This window comes from Macrobrachium nipponense, chromosome 12 (assembly GCF_015104395.2).
Source record: "Macrobrachium nipponense isolate FS-2020 chromosome 12, ASM1510439v2, whole genome shotgun sequence".
In the NCBI taxonomy this organism is placed as follows: domain Eukaryota; kingdom Metazoa; phylum Arthropoda; class Malacostraca; order Decapoda; family Palaemonidae; genus Macrobrachium; species Macrobrachium nipponense.
In genome coordinates, this window is record NC_087205.1 from 74,891,969 (window position 1) to 74,915,860 (window position 23,892).

Here is a 23,892-nt window from a genome sequence, read left to right on the forward strand (position 1 = left end):
GCGGATTTCTCTCGGGAACATTTCCCCACATTATTCGTGGAAAATTTGCATATTCGCGGTATTTTTTTATGGGGCATATCCACAAATTCCTGATTTTTTAAATCAATTTAATCATAAAATGCACTTTTTGTGATAAAACTACTAAAAAAACCAAGTAATTATTAGTGGGTTTTTCTTGAGTTTTAACTAACAAAATAGGCTGTTTTCAGTATTTTTATAGGGGTTCCAACTATTCGCAGGTTCTAACCATTCACGGGAGGTCTGGTATGCATCCCCCACGAATACTGGGGGACGGGGGACCCAATGTACACAACCAGCTTGCAGTAACAGAGGGACTACTTTAAATGGAGATAAATAAAACTAAAAGAGTAAAAGGGTACAATACTTCTTCCATAAGGAATGTTCCCCCATTTGTCTCTTGTATGGAAATGGGCAGCTTAAATTCTTAACTGCTCCAACAAACAAGCCTGGGCAATGCTAAATTAACATAATACACACACTAATAGTACATAGCATCTCAAAAAAACTTACAATGTCAGTAGCATCTACCCTTGTGCCCACAATTTTCACTCTAATTTCATCATCTTGCTGTATAACAACTTCCTAGAACAAAGACAGAAATTATGTCATTAAGTCATAGCCAAACCTGTGCACTTTACCATTGTTTACGTTCCAAAATTCTACTCATTATTAAGGATTTAACACCAACAATTAAAATAAAGTTTCTTCTCACAATTACCAGACAAGTATTTTCCTGATAAGTCCATTACAATATGCCCAGCAACTACTTTATTCATATTTTGTTTAAACAAAAGTTACTTTTTTATATAGTACTAAAACTTTCCACAACAGTAAAAGCTGATAAAATGCTTTTCATATGTACATAATAAAATAGCACACTAATTGTAAATTACACTGGAACTGCACAAGAAAAATTCAACTATCCTCTGGTAACTAGCAATTTTACTCTCCACACCCACATTACAGCAAAAAATATTTAAGATGCTAACATCTTTAAATTCTAGGCATTCTGATTAACACTCACCTCATCTCTGCTCTTGTAACATGGAGGATTTGAGTTGGGATCAAACTCCAGATCCTGAGGGATGGACTGCAAGGGACAAAAATACTTTGTAACCATCAAACTTTCATTAATGTAGATGTTAATGATTTTCTTCCCAACACAAAATCTCATTGCTGTGAATAACTGTTAATCACCTAGGTGTTTTTCATCACTAAAAAGCAGTTTAAGCAAGCGTCGAATAGTAAATATTTTTACAATCATAAGGCTAAACTTAAAGGAATGGATTTTTTATGAGGGATAAAGAATAGAGTAATAGACTTATATGAAGCTGGGAAACTAGATGGGAACAGACCTACAGATTAAGTCAAATACAAAGAAATGCAGCTAGAGACCAATGCACATGTTCCACTCTAGGAAAGGGGCCTGACTGGTGATGTTCTTATTGGTATAGTCATTATAATTGTCAAGATAATTATCTTTCAAAAAAAAAACTTATACTTAAAAAAATAAGAGAGGTCTCAAAGTGACCTGCTTCTATGAAGCTTTTACTAAAACACTACAATGAAAGCTATCTAAACTTACTACAGTACAAAATTTAATGAAAAGACTATTACCTTCAAGTGAACGTGTATGTGTGCAGTTCATTACTATACTGCAATTACTATCAGCCTCCTGATCACAAAGTACAGTAATACTAATAACTTGTTCATGATGCCCTTTAGAACAATGCAATGGTTCTTTGCATTGGATACATGCCAACATTAAAATATCACAAATATAATTTGCATTTTTCCTAGAACTATAAGCAAGAGGTCTTATATATGGATAATCCTTTGGTAATGGTCTGGTTGTTGATGCTTGGGGAAAAGCTAGTTAACCAGCAGCAGGAGAGTGTGGGGATGGAGGACCCATGAAGTGAACATCATTATTTTTCCTTTAGCAACAGAAACAAATAAGGGGGTGACTTGCAGTTCGATGGAGTCATACTCTTAAGGTGGGAGGCATTATCCAGAGATCATGACAGGTGGTGATGTCCCACCCAGAAATGTCAGCGTCTTGGTCATGTTTGTGAGCAGGGGAAGAATGAATTCTGTATGCACCTGAACATCCTGGCATATGTGATGTTGAGAATAACAAGGCTTTGTGCCAAAGTATGGCTTACTTGTAACTATTACATTTAAGAAATTATGAGAACTTAGGTTTCCAGTATGAAATGGGTAGAGCTGGTTGGAAGATATCCTCTGGCAATGCCTCTCTTCCATTTGTTAACCCTTTTGTAGAGGCACACATCCTTTAATGTGCAGTAGACATACAAATAAAATGGCTAACATTGCATATCATGATAATCATTATTTTGCGCCACAATATTTTAATGAATTTTGCAGGAAATTATGTACATCATTTGAATGAGTCATAAAAAGCTTTATGGAAGAATAGTCTCTCATGAGATTTCATGGGGGATCGCGTAACACCAACTTATGGCAGAAGTAATTTGATGTTGCAAACCAAACCATTGATTGCTGCTGTATTTTATATTACAATTTGTATTCTATATTACAACAGTGATATGAGAATACATATAATATTATTGGATGCAGTGAAGTAAAGCTTAACTTTGTGCCAGAAAACCATAAAAAAATTTAAAGAAACTGTGTTTCTGAGGTTTGAATAAATTATTTGTTTTTACATTATTTTATTTTCAAGTCACGAACAGCGCCCTCAAACAAATTAAGTTCGTGAACCGAGATAACACTGTATCTTGATTTTGTACTTGAGAAAATAAATTTATAGGGTGAAAATTTTTTTCAAAAATATATTGTTTTAATTTTTTTTAAATGCAAAAAAAAAAAAAAAAAAAAAAAAAAAAAAAAAAAAAAAAAAAAAAAAAAAAAAAAAAAAAAAAAAAAAAAAAAAAAAAAAAAAAAAAACTAACTAAACTAACTTATAAGTCAAATGTCTAAATTCCCCCCTTAGAGAATTTTCATTAATAATTGAAGAATAAGCGGTAAAAATTTGAAGCAAATCCCTTCAATTACAAGGTGGCAGTAAGCATTTACTTTATAATGGGGCATTATGGAGTCAGCCCTTCCTATAAATCATCTTTCTGATACAAGCCAACATGGAATGTGGAGTTTCCACTGTGAAAGGAGGTTGACAGACACACACTTTCAAAATAGAGGTGTCAATGAAAAGTTCCAGCCCCAGGTTGCCCTCTATGCAAAAAAATAAAACTGTAGAACTGAGAGTAGTTGTTTACAACTTCCAGCAAACACTTCAACACCACTGGTGGTACTTCTGTTGAAAGGAAGAGACTAGGAATCCCAAAGAGTAAGACAGAAATTGGATCTGTCTGTAAGAATAGAGGGTGTCAGTCCTTGTAAGGGAGTCTGTAACTATATAACAGTCTACCCAAGGTTCTGACCCTTCCACTGCCACATTAGACAATTGTGTAACAGGCATCCTCCTACTCTTAGCAACAGGAGAGTATCATGGCATTGAGTGAGCGTCTTCCTTCTTCCTCCTTTCCCTTGCCTCCCTTCCAGGCTAGTCTGGACAGTAGGCTGAAAAGGCAGGGAAAATGCCTAACCTAACCTAACCAAAGGAAGAAGAATGTTGGGAATATGATCTGAAATTGGAAAAATTCTGGCCTTTTCCAAAGTATGATGTTAATGGCACTGCCATCCCTGAAGGCTTGGTTCCATTAACCTTTATTGATCTTGAGGAAACTGTAAATGGATAATGTAAAAAGTTGAATATATTTTATTTTTACCAGGCCATTAAGCTGATTAACAGCTCTCCTAGGGCTGGCCTGAAGGATTAGATATTTTTAGGTGGCTAGGATGCAATTGGTTACTTAGCAACAGGGCCTACAGCTTATTGTGGGATCCGAACCACATTGAGAAATGAATTTCTATCAACAGAAATTAATTCCTCTGATTCCTTATTGACAAAGCGGAGAATCGAACCCGGACCCTGAGACCGGTAGTTGAGCCCGTAACCGACTCATCCAATGAGGAACTGTGGATAAAGTAGCCATTGGTATATGTTCTCTGTTTCTCCACTGCCAGCTTGACCTTAATCTGCCAGAGGGGGTAAGGAGGAACCTAGAACTGAGAGGTTCCTAAGCATGAAACCTCTCTCAGTTGTAACTTAGCTTGACAAAAGGTCATGAACACAATCAGGCTTTATCAAGCCCAGTCCACAAGCTATGGATCAGTGACAACAAACCACCCTCTGAGATTTACCTTCTCTTACGAAGAGATTCAGGAAAAGCCGTCAATCCAACCAAGATGGCTCTAATTTCAGGAGAATAAAATTCCTTTACACACAGCTATTCCAAATGAAGGAAGGGCATGGCCTCAGCATCCTCAAGGATGTAAAATTTCCACTGCAGTGTCAGAGGCAGGGGAAGAAAGCCTGGCAGAGAAGAGATCAATCTCTCTCTTCTGGAATGACTCGCACACGTGGAGACCAAGGCAACAGAAAGGCAACTGCAGACTTGAAGCAATACCCAAGGTGTGCTTGATGCAAAAGTCATGCTGAAAAATAACCCTGGTTGCCTCCTAGATACTTTAGCATTCATGAGTGAGCCCAATGACCTTGCAAAAATGCCTCTCCAACTCAGCCTGCACGAGTTCTATGGGCAGGGGGCCATAAATTTCACCAGAATCTAAAGCAGCATAAAATGGATCCTCTAACAATGTAGAGGGAGTCAAGGTAGCCCAACCCTTTTTCTGCTACGAGGATCTTGACATGTCCAATGCGTATCTGACACTAACTCATGGTCCAAAGGCATGAAAATGAAAGGTGACTGAACTTAATCACTTTTGCAATCCATGTACAGTTGCGAGCAACTCCACCTGTTATGCCTTCTTTGAGACACTTCAAAAAATTATATGGTAACAGTGTTAGCAAGACAGACACACACACACACCCAGTGAAAAAAAAAAAGAATTCTGAACAGGTTATGTTGTTGTAACTAAGATTACTGTCTCACTTTTAACAGAAGTTTGTTTATTAAGATTCCATTTAACTTTTGGATATGGCATTATCATTACCACCATATCTATTATTATATAACAATCATATTCATTACACAATACTTAAAATTTTTAAAATTTCAGTTATTTTGGTATTTTGATAATTATGAACATCGTAACAGGAGGTAGATTTGCTCATGGATATTGTGTATGGCTAACAAAAAGCTGTACTTACAAGATTTTCTTTTTTATATCTAATGTTTGTGTGTTTTTACAGTGCTTATCCCAAAGCTAATATAGTGCTTTCTTTAAGAAAATTTTAAAAAGAAAACTTCAAGACAATATCATCAAACTGCATTTTTCAAAAGAGCCCTTTCCACAATGGACATGTAAATGACTGAAGGGGTTGTTTAACGACAGAAACGGCCGTCTCTTAGTTATCCTTACATGAATGATGACAATAGCGAAAGGAATTTCTGTCTGTATGACATTAAAACTTTTATTGAAATTAATATTAGTAAATACAAGCCAAGTAGAAAATGATGCATTTAACCATAGCATATAATAAATAATGTTGAAATGAACAGAGTAGGGAATAACCTCTACAGTATATTCAAGAGGGAATACAAGCCCAATCATAAATATATGAAACCTCTAAATATAAATAACTGTTATCATTGGCAAACAAATTAACTTTACTATACGGGAATGGTTAAAAGTCTACAGCCACTTTGGGAGTCCTTCTTCACTTTCTATTGCTCTTTTTGGCATTCTCTCTGTCCTTAGTTGTGTTTCATTTTGATTCATCAGCGATGTCTAGTTTCTCTCTCTCTCTTTCTTTCTGTGTGTATGTCTGTGTCTCACTTCAACCATACCTAAAGACTCCTCCCACTAAAACAACTCTAAAGCTGATTGGTGGAACCCATACTAACAGAGAAAGACCCCTCCTGCCTTTAGTGAAGTGTTACCACATAATTTTTTGAAATCTTTCACCAAGACCTAAACTGTACCTAAAAAGGAAGCTGAACCAGCAAATATGGACCCAAAAAGCAAATGAGGCAAGCAAGAGCACACATTGCCTAACCCTACTTCTTCCTTTAGGCAGGCAACCAAAGGATACACTTGACACAGTTCCAAAACAGAATACATTCCAGACCTCTGTAAGCAATTTATACAGAGGGTTTATAGTCACAAGTGAGAGATGTAGCACACATTTGAACATGCCCAGGACATTACTTATCATTCTTACCAGAAGACTCATCTGGCACCATCATTCTTACAATAACCAAAATTTTAATAACAAACAAACAAGCCCTAGTTGTCAACCAATCAAACCACAATATACTCCCATCATCTCCAAGAACAGCAAGGCCACAGAAAAAATGATGCTGTTTAATGAATGTGCACAAGCCCCTCATCCCCTAACTTACCTGCAGCTGGTTAATTACCTTTTACTACGGCTTCAACAACTGGACCAACTTTCATTGAGGTACATCCAAACAGGAGACAGAAGTACGTATTCTTGTAGGAAAAAAATCTCTGGTAATAATGTGCAGTTTCTAATGAAAAGAACTATTTAATTTTCCCTAAAACTTGGGAGAAACAAACGCATGATGTTTGAACTGACATGAAATGAGAATGAATTCGTTATTCAATACCTCTAAGAATTTTCAAAAATCAAATTGCACATATTTCTAAGCTTAATTGTAAAAAAAAAAAAAAAAAAAAAAAAAAAATTTACTACTTGATGTGAACACATAGGGCTCTTCTGTAGTAGTCTCGCTGAAATGACAAAATTTAACAAAATTTTACAGAACTTGGGAGATAACTTACGTGTCTAGATATAAAACACTGCATGGGGCCAATTTCACAGAAAAGGCCAATTTTGTTGATCTGAGTCACCACAGCATCTAGGACTTCTCCTTTAAAGGGTCTAAAAACAATGGCTTTGTACTGAAAAATTAAGACTTTGGTCAACCAACATTCATATAACGAGCAAAAAAAAAAAAAAAAATAAAAAAAAAAAAAAAAAAAAGACAATACAGCTTATTAAACTGTCAACATTCATATCACAAAACATAACCAATAATCACAAAGTTTTTCTGTCCATCAGATCTGTCAAGAATTGATCACTAATATCAACAGAAATTTTTTAAAACTGAAATTACTGATCTTACCATTGTACAGAACTACATACATATTTATCGTTTATTTCTGTGTACAAGATGACCTATAGATAAGATGAGGTAAAAATCATGGCAAATTTTCGTGAATTTATCTTATATCTGTAGTTTAAGCCGACCTCTAAATTCCAAAACTGAAATGTTTACTGGAGAAAAGTGATTACATATTTGCAAAAACTGAGCAATCAAATTATGTTAATAATAATGATGACTTAAATAAAGGTTGTTTTGCTTCTTGTATCAAATTACAGTATTGCTATTAACATATTGATATTGTATTACTGAGTATGTTCATCGTCATGTACACCATTTGCTTTTAATATTGTTTTCATTCTCAAATTCTTGGCTGATTGAGTATTGATATCTTCATTGGTGATAGTTGTTAGAAAAAATATAATTCGGAGATATCTTTCCTCATAAATTAATGAAGTTTGGTTGAAACATGCAAATATTATTAGTTTTATTCAGCCGCTGCTATAACCTGAAGCTTTAACTTACTAGTATTCTTTCTTGAGATCTCCATTGAATGGGGGATGAACAAAAATTAACTTTATTTTTTACATATGGAAGCCACCATTGAGAATTGGCACGGTTTAACAGTTTGACAATTTTAATAGAGCTCTTAATAAACGCTCAATAGTTACTAGGGAAATGGCATCAGCAATCAGTTGTTTCTCAATTAGGTTGTCTATGTCAATACAGGTTTAGAATTGCTTCATCCAAAATTCTAAGCCAGAATATTTTATTGGAGGATGGAGGAGTATCATTAGTATTACAGTCAATGAGAGAGAGAGAGAGAGAGAGAGAGAGAGAGAGAGAGAGAGAGAGAGAGAGAGAGAGAGAGAGAGAGAGAGAGACTATTGCCTCGGTTAGGTTGTTACACTGATAGATATCCACTTGCAAAAGTCAAATAATAGTTGTAATGAGAATAATGATAATTCTAATAAAACTTGTTTTACTGCATGTATTATCGTATAATATTACAACATATGAACAGAGTGATGATGTGCCATTTGCATTCAGGTTTTGTTTACAGTCTTGAAAATAATCAGCTGATTGCAATTTACCGACATCATCACTATCTTTAGTTGCCAACTGGAACTTTATTCAGGGATACATTCCTTTCGGAAATTATCAAAGTGGGTTTAACGAACCCGATTCTATATCATGTTTTTCATAAGGCACCTAAAAGCGAAACCATTGTTTTGTTTATGGTTCATCGCCATTCTCAGACAACCGCTAATAATAACAATAGGCTACAATAATGAACCATAATTATTGTACACAATTATCGTTCATATGACGAATTGTTCGAAACAGCTACAAACAGCTTTGCGTGCTGCCTCACTTGATGTTCGCTGCAATTTTGTTATAAAAGCACGGGGAATGTGAAAATAGTGTGTCATAAAATCATTTTAAAATGCCATGGAAGGTACCGAAGATGATTTGTATGATAGTGATGACGAAGCCGAAGTCAACTCACCAGAACCAGACTTGAATCCCTATGATGGTGACATAGGATCAATCTTGTGATATGTATAAGAAACTTAAGTGAAAATGAAAATTATGTTCTCGCTAATATTGAAATTTTGGAAAGGTTACTGAAAGATAAAGATTGCTGTGAGAGCAACCATAATTCGACGTTTACAAATTCTCAGCTGGGATCCGTAGATCAAAGTCGGTTTCATTGATATAAAATTATTCCTCAAATAGGCTATTTGTTATAAGATATGGCAATTATATATATAAGATAAAAATGGTTTTATTACCTTTATCATCGGTTTATTTCATAATGTGATTCTTCACGTATGTTGATGGTTATAGCACCGAGGCTAAGGCTAAGCGTATCGATATATACATCTTAGAATTTAAGGGTTGGTTTTTAGAATTGTAGTATAAGACAGCCCCCAATTTTTAGGGGCGAATTTTAGGATTTAAAGGTCGTCTTGTATGCAGAAATATACAGTATATGATCTTTATCAGCTCAGGGTGCAAAATCTTGTCTAAAAGAACCTAGTGTGAGGGAGTTCTTTTTAATATAATTCACAAGGGATGCCATTTAGATACAAAATAAACTTAACTAAGCCAGACTTAGCTTAAGTCTGCAAATTAATATTTAAACAAATTTTAAGTACAAATAAAATGTATATGGTACTATTTTATAGAAAAATATTAGAACTTCCATTAAAAATTAAAATAAAATGATATTGTCATGTTACAATAAAGTTTTATACATACTTACCTGACAGATATATACTTAGCTATAGACTCCGTCGTCTCCGACAGAATTTCAAATTTCGCGGCACACGCTACAGGTAGGTCAGGTGATCTACCGCCCTGCCCTGGGTGGCAGGACTAGGAACCATCCCCGTTTTCTAATCAGAATTCTTCTCTTCCACCTGTCTCCTGCGGGGAGGCTGGGTGGGCCATTAATCGTATATATCTGTCAGGTAAGTATGTATAAAACTTTATTGTAACATGACAATATCATTTTTATACATTCAACTTCCCTGCCAGATATACTTAGCTGATTAGCACCCATTGGTGGTGGTAAGAGACAGCTAAACTACTGAAATAGACAGGTAAACAACATATGTTTGTAGGTATTAATAAACCTTGGTTCCTACCTTATTAGGCTGAAGACTTCGCGGCTACTGCCTTGGAGTCTGCTTAGCCTCAAGAGCCTCAGCGAGATATTGATCTATGGCTAAGAGTTCTTGTGGGTCTGCCAATGGGTCTTAGCCACTTACTCGGCAGAGCCTAAAGGCCTTTTGTCATTGGGTGCTATTCCACTACATGACAATACACCTTGTTCAAGGAGCACAAATCCGATCCCGATCACCTGATCCTAACATCCCATGTTAGTTCTAAGATTGTAAGGAGGTTAGTTTCCCCGTTGAACCCGTCCACCGAAACAACCAAAACTCGAAAAAACAATTAATTCACTTTCATTACAAAACTATAAACAACAAAAAAAAAAAAAAAAATTTTGTACTCCCCTACTAGTCATACATACCCTTGAATCCCCTACCAGCAATGACATGCTCCCGTGCGACAGTAGTGAGCTTGCTAATAGAAAACCAAGCACATATCTGACAAGAGGGGTTTATGTACGATAAAAACACAAAATTAAGGATCAGTCTTTTGCTCCAAGACCCAGTACTGTATCTGCTGATACAAAGGACCTAGCGAGAAGCACTTCTCATAGGTCACTCTCACATCCTTCAGATAATGAGATGCAAACACTGAATTGCACCTCCAATATGTAGTCTCAATGATATTCTTTAGAGACATATTCTTTTGGAACGCCAAAGACGTTGCTACTGCCCTCACTTCATGAGTCTTGACCTTTAGAAGACCGAAGGATTCCTCCGAGCAGTTCTTGTGAGCGTCCGTAATAACGCTTCTCACAAAGAAAGCCAAGGCGTTCTTGGACATGAGTCTTTTGGGGTTCTTCACCGACACACAAAAAGACTTGTTGACAATGCTCCCATCTGTCTCTTCCTCTCTAAATAATATTTAAGAGTCTCACTGGACAGAGGGATCTCTCTATCTCTCTGCCTACAAGGTTAGATAGGCCTTTTACCTCAAAACTTCTGGCACGGTTTTTGACGGGTTTTCGTTCTTTGCCAGAAACATTGTCTGGAAAGAACAAAAGATGGCAGCATCTCCTTTGAACCCCACCGTGGAATCCAGAGCGTGTAATTCGCTCGTCCTCTTGGCTGTAGCGAGAGCCACCAGGAACAAGCATTTCCTAGTGACGTCGCGGAAGGACGCCAGATGTAAAGGCTCGAATTTATCCGATGAAAGGAATTTCAGGACCACGTCTAGATTCCAAACTAGGTGTTCTAGGAGTAGCTGCTTTCGAAGTCTCAAAAGATCTAATTAGATCGTGTAGATCTTTGTTGTTAGCAATGTCCAGGCCTCGATTCCTGAATACTGAAGACAGCATGCTTCTGTATCCTTTTATTGTCGAGACAGATAGGTGTGATTCCTCTCTCAGAAAGAGGAGGAAATCGGCAATATTCACTATAGAGGTACTGGAGGAGGACAGCTTCTGACCCTTACACCACCTCCTAAAGACTTCCCACTTTGACTGGTATACTCTTCTCGTCGAAGCTCTGCGGGCTCTAGCGATAGAGCCCGCAGCCTTGCGAGAAAAGCCTCTCGCTCTGACAAGTCTTTCGATAGTCGAAAGGCAGTCAGAGCGAGAACCTGGGAGGTTGTGATGAAACCTCTCGAAGTGGGGTTGTCTGAGTAGATCGTGTCTGTTTGGAAGCGATCTGGGGAAGTCCACTATCCACTCCAGTAACCTACCTCCGTGAACCATTCCTCGGGCTGGCCAAAATGGGGCTATGAGTGTCAACTTCGTGCTCTTCGAAGCTACGAACTTCCTGAGCACTTCCCCCAGGATTTTTTGAACGAGGGGAAAGGCGTATGCGTCCACACCGACCAATCCATGAGAAACGCGTCTATTGCGAAGGCTCTCGGATCTTCCACTAGAGAGCAAAAGATCTCTATTCTTTTGGAGATGAACGTCGCAAACAGATCTATGTGAGGTCTCCCCCACAGGGACCAAAGACTTCGACACAAGACTTCTTCGTGTAGAGTCCATTCTGTGGGAAGGACCTGATTTCTCCTGCTCAGTCTGTCCGCTCTTCACATTCTTGATCCCTTGAACAAACCTTGTGAGGAGAGTTATGCCTCTTCTTTATTCCGTCCAGGTTAACAGGTGTCTGTTAAACTGATAGAGGGAGAAAGAGTGCGTGCCTCCTTGCTTGCGTATGTAAGCCAGAGCCGTGGTGTTGTCCGGAGTTTATCTGTATCACCCCGTCTCTGACTATCTCTTCGAAGAACTTTAAGGCTAGGTGTATGGCCACAAGTTCCTTGCAATTGATGTGCCAGGACACCTGTTCCTTTGTCCAGGTGCCTGACACCTCCCTTGCTCCTAGCGTCGCTCCCCATGCCTCCGACTCCGAAGCGTCGGTAAATAACACTTGGTCTGGGTTCTGCAGAGCAAGCGATACGCCCTCGTTCTTGTTTGAAGCGGAGGGATCCACCACTTCAGATGATCTTTTACTTCTTGTGGAAGTTGGAAGATGTCCAGAGTTGACCCGTCTTCCAACTCCACACCTCTTTGAGGAAAAACTGAAGAGGGCGAAGGTGAAGTCTCCCTAGCGAGAAGAACTTTTCCAGTGAGGACAGGGTCCCTAAAAGGCTCAGGTAACCCTCGCTGAGCTGTTCTTTTCTTTCTCTAAGAAGCTCGAGATTCTCGACAAACCTCGAGCGATTCTTTCTCGCGAAGGATATATACCCGAAAACCCCGAGAATCCATCTGAATCCCCAGATAGACCAAGTTCTGGCTGGGGATCAGTTGTGACTTCTCGATGTTTGACGAGCAACCCTAGCGAATCTATCATGTTCCTTGTTACTTCTAAGTCCTCCAAGCACTGAATCTTCGACTTGGCCCCTGATCAGCCAGTCGTCCAAGTAGAGGGAGATGTTTATCCCCTCTAGGTGAAGCCATCTTGCTACATTCGCCATCAGGTTGGTGAATACTTGTAGACAGACCGAAGCACAGAGCCCTGAACTGAAAGATCTTGTCTCCTATTACAAAGCGAAGATATTTTCTTTGACAAATGGTGAATGGGAACGTGGAAATATGCGTCGTGCAGGTCCAGAGAGACCATCCAATCTCCTGGACGAAGAGCCGACATTACAGAGGCGGACGTTTCCATGCGAAACTTCTTTTTCTGTACGAAGCGATTCAGAGCGCTTACGTCCAGAACTGGCCTCCACCCCCCCGATGCCTTTGGTACTAGAAAAAGGCGATTGTAAAATCCCGGGGAGTGTGGATCCTGCACAAGTTCGATGGCCTCTTTTTCCCACATTTGCTCCACCATTTGAAGGAGAGTCTTTCTCATTAACGGGTCTCTGTACCTCGCTGACAGTTCCCGAGGCGTAGATGTTAGGGGAGGGCTGTCGTCGAAGGGGATTACATATCCCTTCTTCAGGACCGACACTGACCAAGGGTCGGCTCCCCTTTTTGCCCATACTCCTGCAAAGTTCAGGAGTCTGGCGCCCACTGGTGCTTGGAGAGCAACAGTCACTTTGATTTCTTGAAGGGCCTAAATGAAGACCTTCCTCTCTTTTCAGAGCTCTTCTTTCTGGCAGGGGGACGAGCCGCTGCACCTCCACGAAAAAGGGCTCTGCTGGAGGACGGAGAGAGTCCTTCTTAACCGTCGACACTACAGGGCGTCCTTTCTTGGACGTTTGCGTTAGTAGGTCTTGTGTCGCCTTCTCAGTTAGCGAGCGAGATATATCCTTCACTAACTGAGAAGGAAACAGATGATCCGATAGAGGGGCGAACAGTAAGGCAGTCCTCTGGCTCGGACAAACCCCTTTCGTAATAGGGATCCATAAACTGATCTCTTTTTCAGGAGACCAGCACCAAAAAGGGAAGCCACTTCACCCGAACCGTCCTGTACTGCTTGTCCATGCAGGACAGGACGCTATGGAGAATTTCTGGGTTTTTCAGAAACTCCGGATCCTTAGATTTGTTGGCCAGAAACTCCGAGTGACCAATCCAGAAAATTGAACACCTCTAAGTGACAAAAAGTCCCTTTAGAAAGTGGTTCAACTCTGAAGAGCTCCACGTCGCTCTGACCGATCCTAAGGAGTGACGTATTCTAGAGGCCTCCACTAAATTGGAAAAGTCGGCATCCTGCCGAGGCAGGTAGAGAAAGACCCATAGTCTCTCCTGTCCCATACCAAATACCTCTCTTTCCGTTGCAATCTGGAAGGAGGCATGCAGAATACCGTCTTTCCTAACTCCTTCTTCTTGTCCATCCAAGAATCTAAAGAATGGAGTGCCTTCTTCATAGATATCGCAGGCTTCATTTTTAAAAAGGCCGACGATTTTGCCGTAGCCGAGCTCGAAAAGAGCGAACGAGGAGGAGGAGGAGCCGCCGGACTAAGAGAATCTCCAAATTCTTGAAGTAATAATGAGGCTAAGACTTTTATAACTAGAAAGTCCCTCATTAGCAGGAGGTTCGTCTCAGACAACTCGTCTAACCCTCGATCAGACGAAGGAGAAAGAAAGTTTACGTTTGGAGGGAGAGTCCTTCCAAGACATCCTATGTTCTGAACGAGAGGAGCTCCTATTGGAGAAGAGTCATAACCTCCAGGAACGAGCCCCGACTCTTGCCTCCTGGCTCTTGACTCTTGCCTCCTGACTCCTGCCTCCTGCTCCTGACTCCTGCTCCTGACTCCTGACTCCTGCCTCCTGACTCCGGACTCCTGCCTCCGGACTCCTGCCTCCTGGCTCCTGCCTCCTGCCTCCTGACTCCTGCCTTTGGCCTGGCTCTGCCTCCTGGCTCCTGCCGCCTGCCTCTTGCCTCCTGCCTCCTGGCCTCCAGCCTGGATGCCTCTACACTCCTGGCTCTGGGATCCTGCCTCCTGGTTGACTCCTCACTCCTGGCTCTTGGCTCCTGCCTCCTGGGTGACTCCTCACTCCTGGCCGGTGCCAGACGTCTGATCGGTTCATCCAGGTTCGTACCGGAAACCTCACCTCGAGTAGGAGTATCGATCCTGGAGGCAGATACCTCCATACGTCTGGAGGATCTTTAATAGGAAGGGAAGTGTCTTTCCTTCTAGGAGGCTCCTTTGACAGGACTCCTACAAACGACGAAATCTGTTCCTGCATCGCCATCATGAACCTCTTTGTAGCCTCCTCTTTATCCTCTTCGGGAGGAGGGGAAGGAGGAGGGGAGGAGTCCATAGCCTCCCACCTCCTGCCCTCCTTCTTCTCACTGGTTGAAAGAATGGCTCTTCTTGCCTTCTTCACTCCCGATGGAGACTCTCAGGGAAGTTTTCAGGGCTCGAGTCAATATTCGGAGCCTTCCAACTCCTCTTGAGAGGCCGAGATCGATCTGAATCTCTCCAATCACGTCTCGGTGATGAAGATCCCGACGACGAAAAAACACTCACGTAGGACGCTTTTACAATAGCGGTCCTTGGCAGTCTGGGGTGTCACAGAAACCGCCGAAGGGACACCTGATCGGTGGGGATTCTCCACAACCTCCTTTCGGCTTTCGACATTCCGTTCTCCTCTGGGAATGTGAGCTTGGAAGAGGTCTAGACCTAGGAGCGTTGCTGAGCCGACCAGATGCCCCCTCCACTACACTGGGGACACTCATATCAACTGTCCACTGAAAAATCACTAGCCTTACCTTGTATGGCAGCCATTTTGTTTTCCATCAACTTGAAGGCTGCTTTTTAGATCCGCAAGTTCTTTTGCTGGATCTACAGGTTCTGCAATAGGAGAAGGGGCTGCAATGGAAGGAGAAGTAGCAATACTTACCTTGGGGAAGATCCCAAGCTTGGAATTAGTTCAGATCTAGAACTACTTAAACTTCTATGAGAAGCCTTCCTCACTCTTTCTCTTTCTAACTTTTTTAAATAATTAGTTAGATTCTTCCATTCGTTCTCACTCAAGTTCTCACATTCCTTACAAGTATTAGTAAAAGAACATTCACACTCCCTGCACCTCTTGCATACCGTGTGAGGGTCTACCGAAGCTTTCGGCAACCTCACCTTACAGCCTACATTACACAAACGTCTCACAATCATACCAGAGTCAGACATTATTTAAAGAAAATTCCAAAATCAAGTCGCCCCAAAACAAAACGGTTCCACAAAAGCTATATGGCCAATCCAACAATCCGAATACGTCACCAAAAGTCGGTCAAGAACGATCAATTGCCGGTGAAAAAAGAAAAACCAATCGAGAGGAACCAACAACAATGTTGATGGTCCGGGCGACAGAAGAATTCTGATTAGAAAACGGGGATGGTTCCTAGTCCTGCCACCCAGGGCAGGGCGGTAGATCACCTGACCTACCTGTAGCGTGTGCCGCGAAATTTGAAATTCTGTCGGAGACGACGGAGTCTATAGCTAAGTATATATCTGGCAGGGAAGTTGAATGTATAAAAATTCTGCTGTACTTACTTTTATTGGATACAACACAAAGCCACGACCAGACTGTATCATACCAGCTCCAATGTGATCAATTGTGGTGACAGCTATGACAAATCCATATCTGCAAGAGGAAAAACACCATATAGAACACTCACACAAATCACTATTATTTGTTTTAAAGATTCACAGCATATTACACAAGTACTCTAAGCAAAATCTAGCAAAGAATTTGGAAATTATTTAAATTTTATACAATTTCTTTTTCTACTGCTTGGATAAAACTCAGCAATTACAAAAATGCATTGTTTTCTATAATATCTTAAATAAAAATTGTATATTACATAGTGTACCGGACTTCTTGAAATAAAAATGATCTTAGTCACCTTTGTTAGGTAGTATGTACAGAGATCTAACCACTGCAAATATGCCAATCACCTTGCACATTATCTTGGTCTTTGGCGAGATTGTCGCTTTTTTACTTTATGAAAATTACCATAACACTTTGTATACTATGAAAAGTAATGTGGAAAAGGGATCTCCAACTGGAATAACCAAGTATTGTGCTGTAATAAGTTATGTTGTGAGCCAATTGTAAGAACGAGCGGGATCCAGTCACCCATCCAGAATGACAAGTCTACTAATAAATGCAAGGTAAAGCACAATACAAAAATACTTGATGTAATAATTATATTTTTGTGTTACAAATTTATTTAGAATTTTTTTTTTATACCACATGCATTTGCATATCTTCCACTTTCCAGAGTTTTATTTTCTTTTTTAAATTAACTGACCTTAAAGTTTCCCAAGTCTCGGGATACTGTTAATTTGTATATTTAGCTTGGTCTGTTAGGGTTAATGTGGTTTTTCTATTTATGACAGAGAAAGCAAATCCAAATATTTCTACAACAGAAAACAGACAGACAATGATGTCATCCCAAGAGTATTTGTAAGATGCTAGGAGCTTCCTTGACCATGTAGTGAACAGGTCAATCACTGTGATTCCCCAAACCTCAAGAAGCTTCTATGCTACGTGTGGGTGAAAGGATCATTCCTTCCCTATATTCTGTCACAAGCAGCTGAGCTGATCTGCCAATACATTCTAACAGCCTTAGATGTATGAGGCTGATAGTTCTTAGTCCACACACCTAAGATGAAGTAACACCTAGAGTTATGCCCAAACCTCCTTTGAAGTGTCTGAGAACAGAAGCATCTTTAGAGTGGGGGAAGGGGACTTCTATGAAACTTCCACAATGAAGTTCCTGTTGTCCAACCACCTGTTCATGTTGCAGATGAAGTGGAGGTATTTCAGAGTATGATGTATGAATATCTGAAAATTCTTATCAATAAGGATTATCAAAAGGATTGAAATCACACACACACTAATATACAAGCTTGCATGGATTGTGAGGTTGGTATCCCATTACTTATGGATTGAAAATCTAGTTCATTGAAGAGGTCAATAATGTGTATATGGCCTCTTTCGCCTTCATCACTGATGAGGCGATTGTAGAAGCCTGATGAGTAGTTGAGAGCAAGATGGAAACAGGATCAGTCTGAGAGAAAGTGGAGGGTGTCAGTCCTTGAAGCTAAGTATAACTAACCCAATAGACAGACTACCCACCGTCTAACACTGCCATATTACCTAATGGGATAAAAGGCATCTTGCTAGTCACAGCAAATCCTTCTGAGGAAGATGAAGACAGGCAGTCCCCGGGTTACGACGGGTTCGGCTTACGATGTTCTGAGGCTAAGGAGCTTTTCAATTATATTCATCAGAAATTATTTTCAGGGTTACGACGCCTACAAAGCTGATCTGGCACAAGAAATATGACACCAAAAATGCAAAATAATCAATATTTGAAGGTTTTTTATGCAAAATGCAATAAGAATGCAGTTTACATAGTTTTTAATGCACCCAAAGTATTAAAAGTAAGGTTTTCTAAGGATTTTTTATGATGTTCCGGCTTACGACAATTTTCGGGTTACAATGCGTCTCAAGAATGGAACCCCCGTCGTAACCCGGGGACTGCCTGTACTGGGAACCCAATCAGTGGGCTGACAAACAACTAGGTTTGCAATGACTTTAGCTATAAGTATTTCCATCCTCTCCTCTGAAACAGGAGCCATAGATTCACGTTTCCATTAATTCCAGGCTTCCTTATTCTTTGGACTTGTGGCTTAAGACAATGACAGACTTTAACTTTTTTAAGAGTTTCTTTGATGGATGAGATGGCAAAATCCAAATGTTGATTTTGCAGGGAAGAATGTCTTAAGCTGATCTTGAAAACTGTGACAGAGTTTGTAGACTCCTTTTCATGACAGGTCATGACTAAGAGTGGTCCCATTCATACACATTCATCCTTACTCAGGACTTTATTGTCTACTACTGGTTCCTTCAGGATCCTGAAAGGTTACTGCAACCAAGCCTTGTGGGTAAGCTACACCATTGATATCAGGCTTTTGAAAAGACAAAACCTTGTCAGTGGCCTGACAAGGTCTTGTTTTTTCAGAGGCCCAATTTCAATTGTGTAGCTGACCCACAAGGCTTGGTTGCAGTAACCTTTCAGGATCCTGAAGGAACCAGTAGTAGATAATAAAGTCCTGAGTAAGGATGAATGTTTATGAATGGGACCACTCTTAGTCAAGACCTGTCATGAAAAGGAGTCTACAAACTCTGTCACAGTTTTCAAGATCAGCTTAAGACATTCTTCCCTGCAAAATCAACATTTGGATTTTGCCATCTCATCCTCCAAAGAAAAAAAAAAATAAAAAAGGTAAAGTCCTAATTGTGTTAAGCCACAAGCTCAAAGAATAAGGAAGCTTGGAATTAACAATGGAAAATGAATCTATGGCTCCTGTTTCAGAAGAGAAGAATGAAAATACTTACAGCATGAAGTCATTCCAAACCTGGTTGTTTGTCACCCCAATGACTGATTGGTCCTCTGGTAAAGAGAGGGTCTTGTCATCCTCCACAAATTCCACTCCTATGTCAGAGGCAGGTGAAGAAGTTAGCATTAATGACAAGGACAGAACACACTGCAGTAATACCAAAGATGAGCTTGATGGAGGACACTAGGCGTTAAAAATAATGCAGGATTCTAGAAACTTAAGGAACCTGTGACCTACTAAAAAGCTAAGTAAAGACCAAAGTAACTGTCATTAAAGGTGAATGTAAATCATACAGATTTCATTCACAAATGATACGTATTTAAGTGATTTCATTCACAAATGATACGTATTTAAGTGATTTTGACTTGAAAACACTTTGTACAACGTAAAATAACCTAGATATTAAAGGAAATATGATAATGTAAACATTGCACAACTTCAATCGCATTTTTCTCCTATTTTTGTTTTGTGCAGGCAGACAGTTGTTCGAGTGGTGGCCTCATATATGAGTGTTCCATTGAAATTACTTGGTTAAGCTCATCTTCAGTGTTTTTCCAAACTATTTAAAATTATTTATCCAGTTTTGGGAGTTATTTGAAACTGCAGTGAAGTAATATTACAAGTGTCTGTCTGCACAAAACAAAAATAGGAGAAAAACGCGATAGAAGTTGTGCAATGTTTACATTATCATATTTCCTTTAATATCTAGGTTATGACATCATTCTTTTTTCAAAATGAAGCTAAAAGCATGCTTTTTACAAATATGTGTGTAAATATTATCTGTCTATCCAAACTGTACCTCAAACAACACCATAACTGCAAAAAACCAAAGTCTGAGAAAAGTACAATAATAGTTTGCCAACATTGGAATGACAAATATTGCGCATTTATCATTCTAGTTACTCTCACTCTCCCTAGAATGTGAACACGAAAAACATATTTTTTTTTTTTACAATGTCTAAACACTAGTTTATATAGAAGAAGAGTTGCTGAATTCGAAAGTATGCATAACTCTAAATCCGGAAATTTGCAGTTAGACGATTGTTCGAATGATGGCCTCATATTATGTCAGTATGAAATAGCCATCTTTATCATAATTTCTCATTAAACCACAATACTTTTAAGTCTCTCTCTTGACAATAAGACATACAAATAAACCCATCAATATTTACAAGCTTCAGCATCTTGTTGTCAATTATTTTTATGAGACGGTAGAGAATAAATATCTATAGGGTGAGAGAGGGGAAAAAAAAAACAAACTATTGTAAGTGTACCATATATACTCGCATGGCGACTTTTGCAGACCTAATTTTGGAGCTAATTTAAGGGGGGTCGCGTCATACATGAGATATAAAATTCCAGTATGTAATAATCACATATTACATAGTATCATATGATAAAATACACACATAATGGATATGCATCTTTTCCCTGGATCTTTTAAAAAGCTATGCTTTACTTCACTGCATCCAATAATATTGTATGTATTTTCATATTACTAATTTGTATTGTAAATTACAAACATAGCAATCAATGTTTTGGTTTGGAAATAAGCTGAGGGCGATTGCGAGATATGTTTGTTTTACTATATTGAACTCAAATCAGAGCAACTTTCTTGCTTCTTGTTAGTGCAAATGAATCTCAAGATACTCTGTTTATATGGGACAAGGTTATTTTACATTATACAAAGTGTTTTCAAGTCAAAATCACTTAAATACGTATCATCTGTGAACGAAATTTAGTTATTTTTTTGTTAGTAGATGGTGCTGAGGGCATGTTTGTTACTTAAACAAAAATCTACATACAGTGGTACCTCGAGATACGAAATTAATCCGTTCCGAGACGGCCTTCGTATCAAGAGTTTTTCGTATCTTGGAACAAATTTTACATGTAAAATGGCTAATCCGTTCCAAGCCCTCCAAAAACACCCCAGTAAATTATATTTCCAGGCCTAAAACACATGTTCTAGGGTTACGACGGAAGAAATATGACTCCAAAAAGGCAAAATACTGTACATACTTGAGTAATATTCAACTGCATATAATGTTCAACCCCATTTTTACTGCATATATTAGGACTTTGGCATATGTCCCTTAGCAATAAGCCTAGCCTATGTTAGCGGTTGCTACTGTAGCCTAGTCTATGATTCTGACATCTAAACCTAAGAGCTAAAAGCATAGAATATGCCAATAAAATGTATAAATAATCACTATGCACTCATTTCAAATAATTATTAATTAATCATTAACTATAATACACAAACAAACAAAAAACAAACCATCCAATCGATTGTTTACAATCAGCTCTTACCCGTCTTACGAGTATGGAACGAGCGCCAAGCAATCATTTTTCCAAGCACACAGTAAGCCATAAATTGTCATTAGTATCTCTCTTCAACTAATGAAACCACCAAACAGTATAATAACCATTCATTTGTTTTCTTTATTCTATTTTTACCTAACGGAGATACCGAGTTACTGACAGCTAATACGTAATACGTATATGTACGTAAGGTAATAATAAAACAGAAGAAGAATTCTAAAAAATGCGTATTTGTTGGCAGTCTGATTTATTTATATTTTATGATATTTAATTCACATTTTTTTTATTAAATGTATTGCATGAATACTAAGTTTTTCAATTTACAGCACCCTTTTACCAATAGAATACTTAAAGCACAAGGGGTAGATGCTGACCAATAGGAGAGCAGGACCTTATGGGGTGACTAGCATCAGGAACCAATGGGAGAGCGGGAGGATGTTGGTGAGTTTACTCAGTTGGCGGCGCGGGAGTTTTTAAAATTGTTCTCGGTGGTCCGGGCGAATCTCGGGACTTTATAGTAACAACCTTTCGTATCTTGAAAACCTTTCGTATGTAGAGCAGTAAAATTTTTCGTATTGGCTTTCGTAACTTGGATCTTTCGTAAGTTGAGCCTTTCGTATCTCGAGGTACTACTGTATTCTGTTTGATATTTTCACTCAATCTCATCAGAATACTACGAGCTTTAAGTATTTATCTTTTATTGGAATGAAAACAGTATAATGTGTTTTTTCATGCCCATAAATAGTTTTCATTATAATACTTTTCTCTCAAATTTTGTTTATGGTTGAGTTTGATGGTGCTATAGGGAAGTTTGTGAATTTCATCCACGTTGCTGATGCACGGTAATATTCGATAGCAGATCAACATTCTTTCCTCAACTTCAGCTAACACTTACAGATTAAATTTACCAGTATATGCCTTTGCCAATCTTTTCTCCATAGCAAGCAAGGATATATGTAGTAATGTAAAAATATATCAGTTCTATTCTCCTTAACGTTAATTGCAACATAACTATGGTAATGTTTTAGTATTGTATGATGGTTGAAATGCAAGCAAAAAGGATGTTGTTATTGGATTCAGTTGTTCATAACAAATCAGCTGTTTCTGGCTGTATGCGTTTTCAAAACACGTATAACATTACCAACAATACTTTTGATATTCTCTTTTACTTTTTTAAACTTAACTACAAGATGGGATAGATAAAGAGATGGAGGAAAAGGGGTTAGCCTAACTTAAAAATGGAATAGATAAAGAGGAGGAAAAGAGGTTACCCTTTTGTTATTTGGTCTCATATATTTAATGCACATAGTACGTGAGATACGTGATAAAATAATTTTCTAAAGGTGAAAATTTGGGGGTCGCATGATATGCTAGATTGCGTGTTTCATAAGTATATAGGGTATAACATGTAACTTACTTTCCCGTGCATGTTCCTTCCACTTCAGTAAACAACATCTGTCTGACTGTATCCATCAACTGAGGGCCAAAGTATCTTGGATGAAGTAATATCTCATGTTCAAGTGAAATCTGAAAAAAATGCAAAATTAGTCCGTAGAGTATGGAACTGTACACTATTACACACATCTATTAATTTTCATTATATGTACTGTATACAATAAAAAACTTGAAAAAATAAAAAATTCATTAAGGTAACAGGTAATTTTTTAAGTACAGTGGTACCTCGAGATACGAAATTAATCCGTTCCGAGACGGCCTTCGTATTATGAGTTTTTCGTATCTTGGAACAAATTTTACATGTAAAATGGCTAATCGTTCCAAGCCCTCCAAAAACACCCCAGTAAATTATATTTCCAGGCCTAAAACACATGTTCTAGGGTTACGACGGAAGAAATATGTCTCCAAAAAGGCAAAATACTGTACATACTTGAGTAATATTCAAACTGCAAATGTAATGTTAATTCAACCCATTTTTTACTGCATATATTAGGACTTTAGCATATGTCCCCTAGCAATAAGCCTGGCCTATGTTAGCGGTTGCTACTGTAGCCTAGTCTATGATTCTGACATCTAAACCTAAGAGCTAAAAGCTTAGAATATGCCAATAAAATGTATAAATAATCAGTATGTACTCATTTCAAATAATTATTAATTTAATCATTAACTATAATACACAAACAAACAAAAAATGACATTTTTTATAATAATATATAAAGTTTCACTTATACTTACCCGGTGGTTACATATAGCTGTCGTCTCCTGACGTCACGGCAGAATTTGAAATTCGCGGTAGCGCTAACTGGTTTGACAGGTGATCCCTCTACTCCCGCCCTCTACCGGGTACCGGGAACCATTCCAACAATAAATCAGAAGTTTCATGCCTACCTGTCCATATGAGGGGAGGAGGGCGGGCTTAGTTATGTAACCACCGGGTAAGTATAAGTGAAACTTTATATTATTATAAAAATGTCATTTTCACTTATATAACTTACCCGGTGGTTACATATAGCTGATTGACACATTTAGGTGGTGGGACAATGGCAGCTAAAATAACAAC

General features: G+C 38.7%; 1 protein-coding gene across 1 annotated transcript in view; it reads right to left on the minus strand.

Moving 5' to 3' along the window:
* Nucleotides 1–22,939, minus strand: part of LOC135224605 (DNA-directed RNA polymerase II subunit RPB7) — a 27,525-nt gene extending 4,586 nt beyond the window's left edge. Inside the window, exons 1-5 of the mRNA XM_064263766.1 lie at nucleotides 22,795–22,939; nucleotides 16,197–16,287; nucleotides 6,838–6,957; nucleotides 1,046–1,111; nucleotides 532–603 (exon numbers count right to left, since the gene is read on the minus strand). Of these exons, the coding sequence (XP_064119836.1) occupies nucleotides 532–603; nucleotides 1,046–1,111; nucleotides 6,838–6,957; nucleotides 16,197–16,287; nucleotides 22,795–22,850 (405 nt within the window). The 5' untranslated portion in view covers nucleotides 22,851–22,939. The remainder of the gene's footprint in view (nucleotides 1–531; nucleotides 604–1,045; nucleotides 1,112–6,837; nucleotides 6,958–16,196; nucleotides 16,288–22,794) is intronic.
* Between the last annotated feature and the right edge of the window lie 953 nt (nucleotides 22,940–23,892).